Raw genomic sequence first — 16,355 nt, 5'->3', positions numbered from 1 at the left:
GGATTTACCTTTAGGGAGACCAGCCGGTTACCTGTGGTGCACCTGCTGCCCCCCGGGGTGTGCAGTAGAACCGAGTTCCCTCCCAGCGGCACCTGGCTGGCTCCCCGGGGCTTCGTCCGCCTGCCCGGGGAGGGACCGCAAGGAGCTTCCCTGGGACTCTGCTGTTGGCATCTGCCACCTGGGTGTGCTGCCCAGGGCTCTGTATTCGTGGACAGGAAGGTGCTGGCCTCTGACCCTGCCCGAAGTCAATGCCGCACCTCAGCACTCGCGCTGCTTCAAATTCTCCGGGGCAAGAAGGCAGGTGCGCTGAGCTAAGCGGTTAAGCGCTCCCTAAAACACAATCCATAAAGTCGATGCGCTCCTCAAAACGAAAACTGCCATCTTCTGTCCTTACACATCCTCTCCTTACAAATTATGTTTTCTGAAGATGCAACTTTCGTTTTTTTATTGTATGTAATTCCAAATTCCAGCTAGGCAAGCTGACCCAGAAGCACGCTGGGGAAACCACCTTCCCTTACCCCAGAGCCTCACACACTCACCTGCTCACACGCACGTGGCATGCACACGCCGGTACAACTCACACTCACGCCCGCACTCACACTCATGCAAGTGTGCCTATGCAAACACCGACACTTGCTCATGTGCACACGCTCACGCACGTGTGCAGAAAGGCGGTCACGTGGGCAGGGAGGCCCGCTGCAACTCTCCTGCCCTGAGCGCCAGCACGCTCCTCAGAGCAACGGCTCCTCGGGTCTGCGCCTTCTCCTGACTGAGAGGCTGCAAAAGTGAAAGCTCTGAGTCCACAGAGCATTAGCGACTCGCTCCACAGAAGAGCGTGGGGACACCCGCGGGGGCGGTCGCTGGCCCAGGGGAATGTCTCCCCCACAACACCCAACCCGAGGGGACCCGCCCAAGGCCACAGCGGCGGCTACTTCTCTGCCTCCTGCAGTTCCCTCTGCGTGGCTCGGAGGAGGTGCCGAAGCTTCCAGAACACGTCGGGGGCTGCTCTCGGGGGGCTGCGCGCTGTGCGCGGGGGGTCCGCGCATTCCTGCACCGCCTCCCGCAACTGCCGCTGCAGCGGGAAGGATAGGGCCGAGCTCCAGAGACTCGAGGAGAACCAGTGGCGGAATATCTTGTCACAGATGACCTGAGGGACGGCAGACGGGGCGGTTAGTGCAGGGCTGCAGACCCCCAGCGCCAGGGATGCCCCGGTCCCAAAGGTGCCTTCCCTCCCAAAACCTGAACCACTCAGCACCAGGAATGGAGTCCCGCATCCAGCCCTGGAGCAGACGGGGAGGGCCCAGCTCACTGAATACCCTCTGAAGACAGAGGGGAGCAGAGAGCGCTGGGCAGCCGCTGCCGCGGAAGGAGTGGCCCCTGAGCCGAGTCACCGCGTCGCTGAGGACTTGCTCGGCCATAAGCGGGTCACCGTAACTCGCGATGACCGCCGGACAGGGTTGTCCCAAGGGTCCAGTGACGTGCGGGGAGAAGTCGTGGGCAAACATGATCGCATGTTGAGATACCTGGAGAAAAGACTGTCCTGGAAGGGACTTTGAACCCTTTTATTTCAGGAGCAGAAGTGAAAAATTAAGCCACCATCTCGCAGCCTAGAATTCTAACAGGGTGCAAAACTCCCCTGAATCTGCACATCTCCTTAAATCCTCCACCTAAACGCGTGGCCTGTTCCCACAGCTTTCCCAGGTCCCTCCTGCCGGGAGGGCTGCTCCCAGAGCTGCGGAATTAATGGGCTTTACTTTTCTGTGTTGCACTGTCTTGGGCTCACTGAACAGAGGCCTCAGTGTTTTAAAGCTACTTTTTGTAGAAGATAAGCAACTAACTTCTGTTTCCCCCTCCCTGCAAGGGCAAGGATTCTTTTTAAAAACAAATGACCTTAGTTCTGTTTTGGATTGATAATCTATGTGCAAAATTGTTCAATGTCCCCAAGGACAGACCACAGGTAAGTCCTAGGTCTCCATGCTGCTCCTGACCATCAGACACTCTGCTCCTGGCTCTGGAAGGCCATCCCTTCCTTGAATGTCCTTCTAGACAGAGTACGTGTACACGCATCTCCTTTCCCTTCCACTTTGCACAAAAGGCAGGCTTTTGCACACTGTTCTTCAGCTTCCATTCCCATTTAACCAAATACCAGGGAAAGCCTCCCATGTCGATTCTTACAAGGATTTCCTGTTGCTTTCATGGCTGCACCTCAAATGTGTGGGTAGATCATAGATTATTTAACTATTCCCTATTGGTGGAAATTGAGGCTTTTTACTAACTTTTGCTATTATGAACAATGCTGCAAGAAATATCTTTCATGTATGTCATTTTCACTTTGCACATGTGACTTAATTTCTAGACTAGAAATTTCTGGGCCTAGAGGTATGTGCATTTTTTGTTTTAGTATCTATTGCCCATTGGACCCCATGAAAGTTGTCCTGAGATACACTCTCACAGCAATGTATGATGAGAACACTTGTCTCCCCACTGCTCCACCAGGATCTGTGCTGTCTTTCATTTTTGCCAACTGATGGTTTAATTTGCATTGCTCTTAGCAGTCAGGGTGAAAGTTATTTGTGCTTCCTTTCCAGTGAATCGTCAAGTTGATATCCTTTGTTTACATTTCCATCAGATTGTTGGCCTTTTTCATATTAATTTGCAGATACTCTATATCGTAAGGACATCCCCTTGCTTTGGTTGGCTCCCTGGAGAGCGGACTCTAAGAGGGAGGTTTGCAGGCAGGGATTTATTGAGGCGTGCTCCTGGGAACCAAGCCTCCATGGACCTGAGGGAGAAGGAAATCTTCCGGTGTTCCTTACTGAGGCTGGAGACTGGGCTTCGCGTGTGCCCCAGCTCCCACTGACCCATCCCTGGACGCTGCCCCTGGCACTTGGAGTAGCCACGGCAAAGAAGCTCCAGTGGGGAAGGACAATCCTGGGGGACACTCTCTGAGCCTTAGGCAGCAGCTGGTGCGTGAGGACCCCCTTTGTCCCCTGCTCTCCTGATCTGTACCAGCATTATGCAAACAGTTTGCCCATTTTCTCATTTAACTGTTAAATTTTGCTCGTATTTGGGGGGATTTTGTTTTGTTTTGTTTCCACTATATGGATTTTTTTCAAGATAGTGAAATCTGTCACGTGTTCTTCCTATGGCCTCTGAGCTGTGTTCCATACTCAGAAAGGCCTTCCTTACTCTCGGGTAGTATTTTAAACTCTCCCAGTTTTTCTCTGGTACATTTAGTATCCTATTTTTTGGGGAGGGGGGTAAATACTTGAGCCCTCTGGAATTCAGTTTAGTCCGGGGTGAAATAGGAGCTACCCGGCTGACGGGTGCCATTCCTGCATACCCCAGCTACCTTCTGCCGGCCCGAGAGCTACCTGTCGTTACGTCTAGCTCTGAAATTTTTTTAAAAATTCTATTCCTTTGCTCTGTCAATTGGGGCAGGGATTTTTTTTTTTTTTTGAGTAAAATTTTAAGTTAGAAAAGGAATACATTAGGAGGAGATGGGAAGCCCAGCAATGGGGTCTGCTGGCCGCTCCATCCAGGAGACCCCCATGGGGTCATTTGACCGACAACCCCATGGGCCAGACGACACTGCTTCCCGCTGTCCCTGTCCCCACTGAGCACATCGAGCCCAGGTGGCATGGAAGGGGTGACCTGGGCCACATGAGGGGGTGCGCCATGCAGAGGGCAGCGGCGGCCCCAGAGAACGACGTCCCCCCGCCCACGGGGGCAGCTGCCTACCTGCAGGTTACTGTTAACTCTTTCTGCTCCACACTTGTTGACGTGCAAATCACACTTTGAGAAACAGTCGAAGAAATTGCAGTCTTCATCTCCTGTGCAGTTCTGCTCGAGAATTTCCCTCATTTTGGGTTCAAAAAAGGCCATGTCCACGTCGATGGCCACCACCTGTAACCAACACAGCACGTGGCCATCAGAGGACACCGGGGCTCAGCGGCCCGGCAGCCGGGGCACCTCCGTTCCCCGTTTGCAGTGCCGGTGCCTGCTGGTGGTGGGATCACAGAACTCTGCCTGCCGGGAAGAGGAGTCAGGCTGTGCTGGGGGGGCGCCTGCTTTATTCACACAAGCACCAGGCATTGACCATATTGCAAGGCTTTCACTGCAAAAAGGACCTTTGCTGTCACTGGCGAAAGCCTAGGATTTGGAACTATAACTAGAAGTATCATTTTTCAACTTTAAACACTTTTTCAGCTTTAAAAGTAGGATCTCTGAGGGGTGCCTGGGTGGCTCGGTCAGTTAAGGGTCCGACGCTTGGTCAGGTTGTGATCTCGGGGTCCCGGGATCGAGCCCTGGGTCCGGCTCCACACTCAGTGCACAGTCTGCTTGAGGATTCTCTCTCCCTCTGCCCTTCCCATCATACTCTCTCTCTCTCAAATGAATAAACAAACCTTAAAAAAAAAAAAAGCAGCTTCTCTGAAATGTCTTAAAAATAAATGAATTCCCCTCCCATTGCTGTATCACTTTGGCCTCTGACTTTTAGGGACCAGCATTATAAATGCTGTGAGACCCAGATAGTTTATCCCCATGAATATCAACAACAAAGAAACCGAACTCCCAGGGCAGGTCTGTGGGTATGACGGTGAAATTGGGTGGGCATGACCTACGCTGTCTACTTATGGCATATCTGTGACCCAAGTCAACTGGCTTCCTACTGATGCTTGGATGGACGTGTGGCTGGGAAAGGCAGCATCAACCCTCTCGCATTAGGGCTGATGCACATGGACCCTGATCCAACAACACCAGATACTAAATGTCGCCGTCAGCAGGAGCCCACAATTGACACCCTGCAATTTCAGATTTGTCTTCTTGGCTTCAAACCAAATAGGCTTCAAACCAGAAAAAAGGAAGAACATCTACATTATGCAGATTTTCCACCACCACCTGAATTTAAAAAATAAAAAAAGATGATCTCAAACTTGATAAAACCTGGAGTCTGCCCAAATCAAGCAGTTCATAGCTTCAAGGTATTAAAAAAGCTCTAGGAAGACTTGATGAATTTGATGGAGTCTGTGGCATCTCACAAGCCTTCACAGGCCATCCTCTGAACACGAGCCCTTCCTTCTGCCTTTGGTAGCATCTCAACAAGGCCTCACTGGCTGGGGTCCATTTCCTCTGCAACTCGCGGTGTTGGAAGCTACATTCCCTGGTTTGGGTTTTTGTTGTTCACTCAGGAGTGATCCCAGAGGCAGTAAACTTCCTTGGGGGATGATTAAGTAAAACAGAAGAGGGAAAATAGTTTCTTTCAAAATATATGGAGAATAATGAACATAAAGAACAGGGAACTTTTCCCTACTTAAGAGCTTTGCCTAATTACTAATTCAGGTGCGGCAAACAGAAATTACAATTTTAATCAATTTTTCCTGTCTCATTATTTAGCCAAAAGAAATAGCTAATTTCGCTATTTAACCTAGCTAATACACTAAAAATATATTAGGCTGTGCTCATGAATCTATTGTCTTCATAATTTATTATCAGGACCAGAGGGCCTCCCTCCTTTCTATACTTTCTGGCAATCTCCCCAGCCTCCCCTGGGCCCCTACATACACTTTCAGCTCCTTGTGACTTCTCGCTCCCGTTCCTGATTGTTCCCTTCTCGTCTCCCAGGGAGAGCCAGATTTATTTTTTAATTTTTAGTGTATAGTGCAGAATAGATTACAGCTATTGTAAGCCTAACTCCACACACCTAAAATAAGAACAGCAACCAAGCCAACAGAAAGACCTGCATACGGCTTCTTTAATTGTATCAGGAGAATCCTAACACTCTTCCTGAATGGAATGACGTAACTCGCATCTTCGTCAAACTTCATCCCAGCATCAGACTAGAAAGGGTTGAGAACTGTTTCATTCCCCACTGACCAGTGTGGCTCTCAAATAGGACACACATCTGTTCGAAAGGAGCACTTGCTAGCAATGGTTTGGAGGTGTGAAACAATGGTGTTTCCCAGTTGTTCCTTTGCAACCGCTAGAGGAATTCTCAGGACCTCTAAGTGGGGCCCCGGAGAGAGGGAATGACGGCAAGTCCAGAGTGTCGGACCCAGCAGGTCTTGGGGGGAAGGCAGAAAATCAGAATTTCTAACAAGTTCTCTGGTGATGCTGATACTGCTGGGTCTCATTTAAAGTTGTGAAATCATAGGTAAAGTTAACAAACTCAGTGTCTGTAAGGAGGTCAGTAATGCCAGGGTTAGCCAAGGGGGACCCTCTGTCCTCCCTCCCCGTTCTCCCCCGAGAAGAGGAGAAGAGCTCAGGCAGAGGCAAGGGCCTGTGTGCCCCAGCACAGTCCATAGGGCGCAGTCTGGGACTAGGTCAAAAAGTGCAGCCCATTATTTCATTGAACAAATATTTCATGCCTATCGTGCACAAGATGCTGGAAGGCACAACTCTAGTGCAGTGCACAATCCAGCAACGTGCCAGGTTTCCCTTTCCCTGGGGAAGACCGGTCAGCTCCGCCCCCTTCCTACAGCCTTTCCTGGGAACCCAGCCCAGACAGCGTCGCAATTCCCTCAAGTGTTACTGCTCCTGTGGGGTTCCGCTTGCTGACACTCCGTACGTAATTCTTGCTGGATGAAGAATCAGGTGTCAGATGAGCACTGGCCCCATAACCGCCAAAGCCAGTGGTGTGAGTGGACGCGCCACACCTCCTTTCCCAGGGCCGTGGGGTGCCTGGTTTCCCAGGACTTCTCTGAGAAAGACAACTGTGGTCCTTCATGTCCATTACATAAACTTTCTGCTCATGAATTAGGGAAGCTTGGCCAGGATTTCACCTCCAAAAAATATGCTGGCAGATTTCTGGGGTGTCCCTCCCCTTCACAGCTCAGACCATGTCTAGAGGTCTCGTGGAGCTCAGGATATTGCAGACGGAGCCGAACGCCTCCAGAGCTCACCACCCAGAGTGCAGACCCTCCAGAAGCCTCCCAGAACCTTCTGGAACCTCTCAGCTCTTTCCCTTCCACACTTGGAGCCACCCCCAGCTTATCAATCCCTCTGGGGCAGCCAGGGACAAGGAACGCATTAGGACAAAGTAGTTTGGGCAAGTTGCCACAGTGCTCCTCACAGTGACAAAGGCTTGATTGGAGAAGGGGTTTACGCGGGGGGCACATTTAGTTTTCTAGGTTTCAGGCTGTTTTAAGCAGGCATTCCTATGCTACCTGCCCTGGAAGCCCTTGGCTGGCAGTAAGAGAGCCCTCTTTTTGTCCCTTTATGTTTTTAACCAGGATGAAGAGCACCCTTCTGCCATGAGCCAGCACCCCCAGTGAGCAGCCCCCCTGGTGTGGCTGAAGTCAAGTTGGCCTCACTCGCCAGCTGACTTGTTGCAGCCTGGGAGGGGAGGACCAGGACACAGTCCCCCGCCCACCCTCCGCGTGGGCAGGGCTTTCCCCTGGAGAAGGCACCGGAACTCCAGCTGTCCCTCTAGAAGTCTCACCCGCGGAGGGGAGACTAACTAGAACCGCTCCAAGAAGGAAGTATCAGGAAAAGCCTGACACTATCACACAGCATGGGCGGTGTGAAAACAGCATCCTCCAACTAGCTATGGCACCAAAGCCCCCAAGGCCACCCTTCTTTGTCATCCGCTGTGGCTCCTCGTCTCCTGAGCATTGTTCTCTGCACTCAGCAAGAACTGGCTTTCTAATTAGGTCTAAGAAGCTGCTCAGCCGCTTTGGAGAAACCAGAAGAGCCATGAGGGAGGACAAACCCGCCGTGGGTGTCTTCGTTATCATTCCCCCTCCAGGGAGGTGCACGGGGCCTGTGTTCCTCAAATTCTCTCATTCACACCCCAAAGGAGGTGCTCCGGCAGGTCCGGCTTGCCCAGGCTGGAAGCTTGCATTTCAGAAACCCTCTCCTAGATTCTCTGCCCCCCCTGCCCGCCATGACACGCACGCCTTCCCCATGCCACTCACCGTGAAGTCACTCCTGATGGCAAAGTTTTCGGGCTTGACGTCGCAGAGGTGGAGGCGGTGAGAGAAGTCGTCCTCGAAATGGCTCACCATGTCCAGGAAGCTGAGCGCCATGTCGCTGATGGCCTTGGCCTGGCCCCGGCCGCCCCGGGGGGCCCCCGTGGCCCCGTCCAGGGGGAAGAGGGCCCGGTGGCGGGGGCTGCCGGCGGCCAGGTACTCCACCGCGTAGAAGTGGCCGCAGGAGCCCAGCACGGGCAGGGCGTGCCGGCTCAGGTCCTGCAGCAGGCTGAAGAGGACGAACTCCTCCTGCTGCAGCAGGGACCACAGGCTGGCCAGCTGGCCCCGCCAGCGAGGGCCGCGCCTCCCCGGCCACAGTGGCCCCAGGCTGCCGCCCGACAGCTCCAGGCCCAGGGCGTTCTTGACCTCGCCGGCCACCAGCAGGAGCAGCTCTGCCTCGGGGAAGTCCTGGCCGCCCTCGTCGGCCGCGTCCTCCAGCAGAACGAGCGGCTGGAAGCTGGAGAAGGCCTCCTCCTTGGACTTGAGGATGATGGGCCGGCCGCGCCAGTTGGCCTGCAGCACCTTCTTGCCCCTCTCGAAGTACAGACAGCGCTGGTACAGCAGCTTCTCCCCGACGCACAGGTCCTCACAGAGGTCTCCCACCAGCACCCCGCCCTCATACTCCCGGCACTGCAAGAAAGGGGACAGTGGGTCACAAGGCGGGAGCGGCCGCGCCGTCGCTGGGCGGGGCAGGGAAGGGGCCAGTGGGGCCCTGCGCGCAGACGCTTTGATCAGCTGCTGGGAGAAACCTCACGAATGTGAGCCACGCAGGCTATTTGGGTCAGTGGGTAATTCACTGAAAGAGCTGAACGAGTGTCTCGTATTTATTACATTATTCACCCAGGCCCAGGTCTTCAGCATCAGGACACCGGAGGCGAGACGCGGGTCCCCCCTCCACACTGCACCCCCGTCCAGGCACGTGCTGCTGGGAAAAGCCTTTCACCCACTGGTGACCATTCCGTCAGCTGTCAGAGACAGGGCTGTCCGGGCCAGAGGTTCTCGACGCTGGCCACACGTGCAGGTCGCCGTGGGGAGCTTTGAACGCCACCATCCAAGAAGGGCTGAGTCAGATCTCGGAAGGGGGTCCCCAGCGAGCGTCACCTGGTGCCAGGCCAGCCACAGTGACCACCCTCCCAGCAGTCTCCTCAGCACGCTGTCTGTGACACCAAGTGGTGCCGCGTCTAAGGCCAGCAGGTCTGCAAGGGTGACAGGGGTTCGGAGGGGCACCCTCCGGAAGGAGGAGTCAGAGGAGGCCCCGTGGCTGGTCATGCCAGCAGGACTGGAGACAGGCGCATCAGAAACTGGCCCTCCAGAGATGGCCAGGGGAGGCTCTTCGGAGCCTCGGGTCGTTTCATGCTGGTCAGCTTTGCATTACAAGCAGCTCAAAGCCAGACAATGGACTTCCAATGCCTGGATATAGGAACAATTTCAAAATCCCAAAAGCTCTGAAAACTACAACTTTTTTGTGACTCAATGAGCCTCACGTGGTACCAAACCCCAACTGAAGAGTTGTGGGGCTAATTGTAGTCTGAGTGCATTCGACTTGGTGTGAATTTCCATACATTGTGCTGCAGAATTATTCATTGGTTTGATTACTGGTTCTGCTTCATATGCAAAATACAAGGTATATGATCCATATTATTTTTCTAATGCCCAAAAAAGTGTGACTTCAAAAACATGCCTGGCCCCAAGGTGTTAGATAAAGGACGGTGGACCTTTACAAATACTCTAGTTTAATCGTTCAAAGCACGTATTACCAGAATGCTTATTAAAAAGAAATATTCCCAGTTCTTAAAACAAGTATCTGGATTTTCAGGACCATTTCAGGCAGCAGCTGGACAAAAGCCTGAAAGACCCAGGCCACGCCGTCTGACCGGAGTCTGGGGCTTTCTGCTGAAGGAGGCTCCTGGGAGCCATTTTTCCCTTTGTGGGCTTTCGATCTTAGTATATCAACCTTGGGTGGTGAGTGTGTCACACCCACCAAGCACAAGGATGCAAGTGACGGAGACCTGTATGTGGTCATGAATCCGCCCCAAGAGCTTGGGGGTGCCAAGCTGGGCTGCTTTTTTGTCTTTGGAAAACAGACACCCGTGATGACGTTGTGTTAACAAACACCCACACAACTGTGTTAAACACACTTGATGCTGTGCTCATCTTGCAATTTAACACAACACACGCTGGTAAAATGCCATCCTCTTAATTCCATGGCTTGGGGTCAAGAAACAAGTGTTGAAAGGATCAGGACCCTTTGAGTCTCTCACTCTCTGCTTAGAATCCCTTCCATATCACCTCGCCCCTTGTAAGTCACAGCCGCTGACTCAGGCTGCCCCAGACCTCTCAGGATATTCTCAGAGGGGAGCTGGGGATGGAAGGGTGAAGTGTTCTAGACAACCAGGAGCAAAAAGGGGCCATTCATTTTACTTGTTGCTGGTTTTTTCCCTACGCTATCTGGTATTTACAGAGTTTCACATTTCTTTAATAAATTTCCTTATAAAGTCCAAAAATTCCTTTAAGTATGATACCCAAAATTATTTGATTCAATTCCATAAACATCTTTGGAGTGTTGTCACATTTAGAATTGAATCAAAAGTGCTTCTGTATGAAGTACAGAACAGGAAAAGAAAAGCAGGTGACAGAACCAGTCTGGTGGGAGGGGGTGAGTCCTGAGCTGAGAGCTTCAGAATCCTGGGAGAAGCCGGAGAGAAGGGAGGAGGCAGACACTCTGCGGCTGAACCTGCCACTGGCCAGGAGAGACACCTGTGGGCCAAGGAGACTGCTCCACTCCTCTGGGACTGGGAACGGCCATGGGCAAGGCCTTGCTGCTTCAGCCACACATGGCCACCTTCAAATCAATAATGCCACTCTCCCGACCTCACCCAGCTGCATGTGAGCTGAGCCCCTATCCAACTACAGGTACCAGGCTCAGTTGTTCACATTACAGAGGTGGCTGCCTTCAAAACTCATAAATGAGAGCAGAGGATGATCTGTGCAGGATAGGTACACTGCCTTGGCTCTGTGGCAGACTGGGTTTGCCTCCTGGCTCTGCCTCGTACGGGCTGGTGGCTTGTTTCCAAGTCTATAGCATGGGATGCTGATACAGTGTCACAGGAGACCTGTGAAGGTCAACCAAGGTCACAGGTGCAGAGGACCCATGGTCTTAGTGAATGCTACTTCTCTCCCACCCTCTCCAGCCCCGGTCATTGTGGTGGGGGTGGGGGGGTGGGGGGGTGGGGGGTAGAGAGGGAGGCTTCTTCCCGGAGAGATGTGCCTGAGCTCAATTTTGAAAGCCTAATTGCAGTGTGCCTAGCAGAGAAGGAGAAAGGGGGCAGTTCCATTGCAGGAAATAAGCTGTGCAAAGAGCCAGAGTTGCAAAGTAGTGTGTTCAGAGAACCAGATACAATTCAGGGGGGTGGAGAGCAAAGTTAGTGCAAGCACCCGTGTGTCACGGACCGGGCTGTCCTATGAGAAGATGCCATGTCTCCACCACACAAAAATGCTTCTACCCTGCAAGGGCCAGATCAACCTTCCGCGGGTGGGGAGGGGGTGGGGAGGCAGCCCGGCTGCCCCTGGAAAGCCTCATCTCCGCCCTCTGCCCCCAGCTCCCAATCCACCAGACTCACTTGCACATCCTCTCTCCCACTGACTCCCCACAGCACAGTGTTTTCTACAAAACTATCCTGCATTGATGAAGTCTAGTTCAAATCAAATTAAAATCTATACAATTTTGCCCCTGCAAATTTGGACGGCCATTCCAAACAGGAGTTGCAAGACATTTTGAACAATGGTATAATCATTGAATTGGGCATAGAGCCTATCAATTTTGGAGGGGAGCATTATTTGGGGCTGTTTTCCTGAGGCTTACCACATTGGGGTAGAAGTGTGCCTCCTGCAGGGCTGACAACTTCGGGGGCTGCAGTGTCGAGCATCAGAAAGGCCAGGAAAGTGGAGCGAGGTGCCCAGGACCCCAGGGGGCCTCCAGCTACCATAGGGGAGGTCTTGGGTTTATGACCTAACTTCTGGTACCCCCGTCACCTCGTTCATCATAAGAGATAGTCAACACTAGAACAGGGTGTGCACAGTGTGGTTATTACAGAGTTACTCTTCATCATCATCCTTTAGGATGATGTGCTTTTGGCATTTTGGGTCCTTACTCTCTTATAGAGACCGTAAAATTCACGTGCCAGGGCTCTGCTGGCAACCAGTGCTGGAGTGAGTCTGCACAATCCTTTGGCAGGTCTGTGCCTCCTAAACCCGGAGAAGAATTAACCTCGCATTTAAACACCAGTGAACTTAAAGGACAAATTACAAGTTTACGAGCTAATTAAAAACTGCCATCATGTGAGAGGAAATAGTGAAATTATTTTATGAGCAGTATGTCCTACTGAAGTAGCTATGTTTTAACTCAATAAAAGTGGTTTGTTCACTTGAGCTCAGTGTTTAAAGTCACTTTTCTCTGAAAACGAGGGGGTGCTGCCGGCATGAACACAGGTAAGCTTCTGTGCCCAAATGTGCGTACATACAAAATCCACAGGTATCACATTTTAAAATAAATTGAAAAAAAAAAAAAAAAACCAACCAAGTAAACAAAGTCTCCTTACCATGGACGGGCATTTTTTAATTACTTAAACTCACAGTGGATTTGTGTTTCTAGACTATGTGCATCCATACAAACGCACGCTCCCAGAATTCTCAGATCTGGTAGGAATGTCTTAGCAGTTGTTGCTTAGAATCTCTCCAGCTCGTATCATGGTTCTCAGGCAAAAACAAAACCTGTCCACTGAGTCTGAGAAACTGCTGATGGGGTCTCAGAGGTCATGCCTGAAGGCTGGGTTTTCTTTTGTGTATTTGTTTTTGTTTTTAAGGAGCATGAAGTCTCTGCGTGGTTAGCAACAGAGCCCACGATAGAACTCCTTCCCTGAGCAGCTGGCTGTGCATTGCAGAATCTCAGAGCATTTAGCCTGTCCACTGCGCAACCCCTCTTGACCCCTGGATGGCTCAGAAGATACACATTACGCACACGGCCAGAGCACTCAGGAAAACAGAGACATTCCCTGCTATAAAATCTTTCTGGATGCTGTAGTCCCACTGGGACCATGGGTTTCTACCACAGCAAAGAAAGTTAAGCCCGCCCTACGAAAAAGCAATCTCTACTGGAGGCAACTAGATTAAGTCACATCAAGAGCCAAAGAGCCAAAAGGGAGTTAAGCCTTCTGCATAACAGAGCCCGTGGGAATATTTTTGAGATGCCTTGAAAATGATATGCTACAGAAGGATGAAGCATACCCAGTTGTTACTCAGGGCTTTCGTTATTGGGGAAGCCACCGATTGCCAGGGGGTCTCTACTATCACACTGCACAGGGTCGCATACTGTCTCCAGACGCCACGACTGTGTGAATCAGGATAAGTTACTGTCCGTCCCGGGGCTCAGTGTTGCCATCCTTGAAGTGAGGAGAGTATAAGCACATCCCCAGCACAGGTTATCGAAGGGCTGAAATGAGCTAATACGCAGACAGCTACTTAGCCCAGGGCCCACCCAGAGCAAACACAGCGGGCACCCACAGCACGCCTCCTCTGCTGCCGTGTGCAGTGCTCTGCCCTTGGAACGGGGAGCCAGGCTTGGTGACGCTCAGCAGCCTGGGATAGCCCGGGGCACAGCTCACTAGAAAAGAAGGGCTCTAGAAACCTCACAGAACGGTTGAAGAGGGCTTACAGATGTCTTGATTATGAGATGTGCTGAAAAGCCATGGTCCAGAGGAGCACAGCGGTCTGACTCAAAAACCTCCAAAGCTAGAGGACCCAGGGCTCAACTCCTTGGAACAATTCTAGTTGGCTCTTCCAACTCTCCCCCCTTCCAGGGCCATGAAGTGCGCTGAGCTCCCTGGGCAGGAGGGGTGCCGCCTGCGGGAGCCGGCAAGCCGGACTCCCAGCTCCCTGAGCTCTGCACCTTTGTCTGCAGACTCCTCTGCAGACCAGCAATGGCACCTGGCACACTGGCAGCCTGGGACCCCAGCAGGGGTGCGGGACTCCCGGGCTCTGCCAGGGAGGGAGAGGGCTCCCTCTGGCTCAGCGGCAGTGCGCTCCTTCTGTGCTTGGTATTCCGAGGGAAAGCTAATGAGGGTCTGGAGAGCAGTCAGAAAAATAACGGCCAGTTTTTTTATTAAGGACAAAAGCCAGGCAGAATGAATTGAAAGTGCCTGGGAGCCTAGAGACAGAGAGTCGATTCAGCCTGAGTCCTGGGCGGCCACCATGCCAAGCTCTGCATGGCAGCCAGGGCCCAGCAGAGTCTGGGTTGTGGAGACCGAGGGGCTGTTCAAGCCCCGTTCTAGTTCAGAGTGTCCTGGGGCACAGGGAGCCAGGGTGCTGGGTTGGGCTGACACCCACAAATTCAGAACAGAGAAGGTAGAAGGGGACGAGGCAAGGAGAGAGGGAGAGAAAGGCAAGCCCTGAGCACAGGTGAGAAATAATGGCCTCGAACGGGGTGCCCAGATGATGCTTCCTGAAAAATCAGTTCGCGGAGACAACGTCAGATGAACTTCAGGAAGACAGACAAAGGCAGTATTTCAAATTGTTCTTTGGGCAGTAGGCAAGATGGGGAGGCTTCAGAAGCAGAGCCCACATCTTCAGCTTCATGTCAGACTAAAACAAGCCCAGCTGGCGGCCATTAGAGATATATTGGTAGAACCTCTAACCAGAATTGGTTTTAATTTATGAGCTGGCATGCTGCGAAAGTTATGATTAGCAATTACCTAAATTATATTAGGCCATATAATGTCCATTAGTCCTTTTCCCACTTAACCAAAGATAAATAAGTGAAAACAGCATTTTTATCTTAATGAAAAAGATTATTGTATTATTTTTGTAAACAGGTATTCCATCCTGGAAAAAAACCTCTTTTTGTTCCTTAAAATTAGCCAATCAGTCCCCCCAAAACAGAGGTGAAATAAGCCTTGTAGAAGGAATTTTTATATGGGTTCCTGAGAAAGTTGATCAGTTTTTGTAAGTTAAAGAAAACTTGATAGAATTCAGTGTTAACAGTCCATAGATGATTGATAATAGATAGGTGATTGAGAGACAGGATGGAGGGAATCGTTGATGAGGGTCTCACTCGCATTATGATCAATGCATGATCAGACTCAATTAAGGAATATGATTTGCGTTTGTATGTTTCAGTCCTCTAATTTTTCCAATCTCACTTAAAAAATTTTTTTTAACTTTTAGGCTATGAAAATTTGAAAACCTACAATCTCAAAAACCCCACCCATATGTAAGCAATTGGACTGTAAACTTCCCATGCGTTTTTTGAAGATTTCTTAGAAAATAGATCATCTTTCACAGCAAACGCTCAGCTAGATGATCACTGTTTTAGGAAGTGAATAATTGCGTAAGAAACCAAAGTGGCCGCTTTTGCCCGCTGTCTTCACCTTTTCGGCTTTCCTTTCGGGGATTCCTACCTCTTTCCAAGTCTTCCTAACCCCCATAATCTTCCGGACCAAACGGAGAGACTGAGAGCCATCAACATTTGGAATGAACGGATGAGCATCTGGGGCCCAGTGCTCACAACAGCCTGCCCAGCCCAGCTAGGACCACTCAGGCCCACGCCTGTTCGGAAACCGCTGTCTTGACCCCAGGAGAGGGGTCTGCGGGGGTCCGCTCCCCTGAGCGCACTCTGCCTGGGGTCCCACAAACCGCGCCCGCGAGAGCCGCAGCGTTGGGGCGCAGGGAGTCAGGGGCCCTACCAGCCGTCTGCGTTGGGCTCAGCGAGATGCACCCAGGTTGGAATCATAGAACAGCCGCCGAGCGAGAGCACCCGAGAAGCAGAGGCGCGGTCCCCGCCGGCCCCGAGCCCCAACACCGGCCGCGCCGTCGCCAGGGCCCCGAGCCCGGCCGCCCCACACGGGACGCGGGCACGGAGGGGCTGTCGGGAGACTCGGCGCAGACCTGCAAACTTGCTGAGCGCGGGCTCAGGGGCGGCAGGAGAGCCGTTGGGCAGGAACTCTATCTTGGGACAAAGGACCAATTTTGGCGAAAGGAGGGAGGCACCTCCGCGCACCCACAGACTCCTGGGCAGAGACGGGTCGTACGCACCGGGCATTCCACGCACCGTGTCTGGACCCCCGCCCCCCGGGTGCCACGACCGCGCCCGACTCCCCAGCTCCCGGGGCCAGCGGAGGGTGTCCCACCCCAGGCCCCCGGGGAGCGCGGCGCGGGGCAGTGCGGCGGCGGGACCTACCAGCGCGGCCAGGATGCGCCGACTCTTCTCGTCGGTGCAGCGCTCCGAGAGGACGCCCGGGTGCGCGCGGAGCAGCAGCGCGGCCGCCAGCACCCAGCCCGCCGTCCACGCCGCGCAGGCCAGCAGCGCGCCCCGCCCGCACCGCCCGCGCCGCCCGC

At 52.5% G+C, this 16,355-nt stretch overlaps 1 protein-coding gene across 1 annotated transcript; it reads right to left on the bottom strand.

Annotated features, from left to right (window-relative positions):
• Positions 1 to 725: 725 nt before the first annotated feature.
• DIPK1C (divergent protein kinase domain 1C) lies at positions 726 to 16,344 on the bottom strand (the record flags this gene model as incomplete). Its single annotated transcript, XM_021686253.2, has 4 exons — positions 726 to 1,147; positions 3,742 to 3,906; positions 7,914 to 8,597; positions 16,198 to 16,344. Coding segments are annotated over 4 exons (1,215 nt in total), but the record flags the coding sequence as incomplete, so codon positions are not given.
• Positions 16,345 to 16,355: the final 11 nt, after the last annotated feature.

The sequence above is a fragment of the Neomonachus schauinslandi genome, chromosome 14 (assembly GCF_002201575.2).
Source record: "Neomonachus schauinslandi chromosome 14, ASM220157v2, whole genome shotgun sequence".
Classification (NCBI taxonomy): domain Eukaryota; kingdom Metazoa; phylum Chordata; class Mammalia; order Carnivora; family Phocidae; genus Neomonachus; species Neomonachus schauinslandi.
This window is presented reverse-complemented; position numbering and strand designations above follow the sequence as displayed.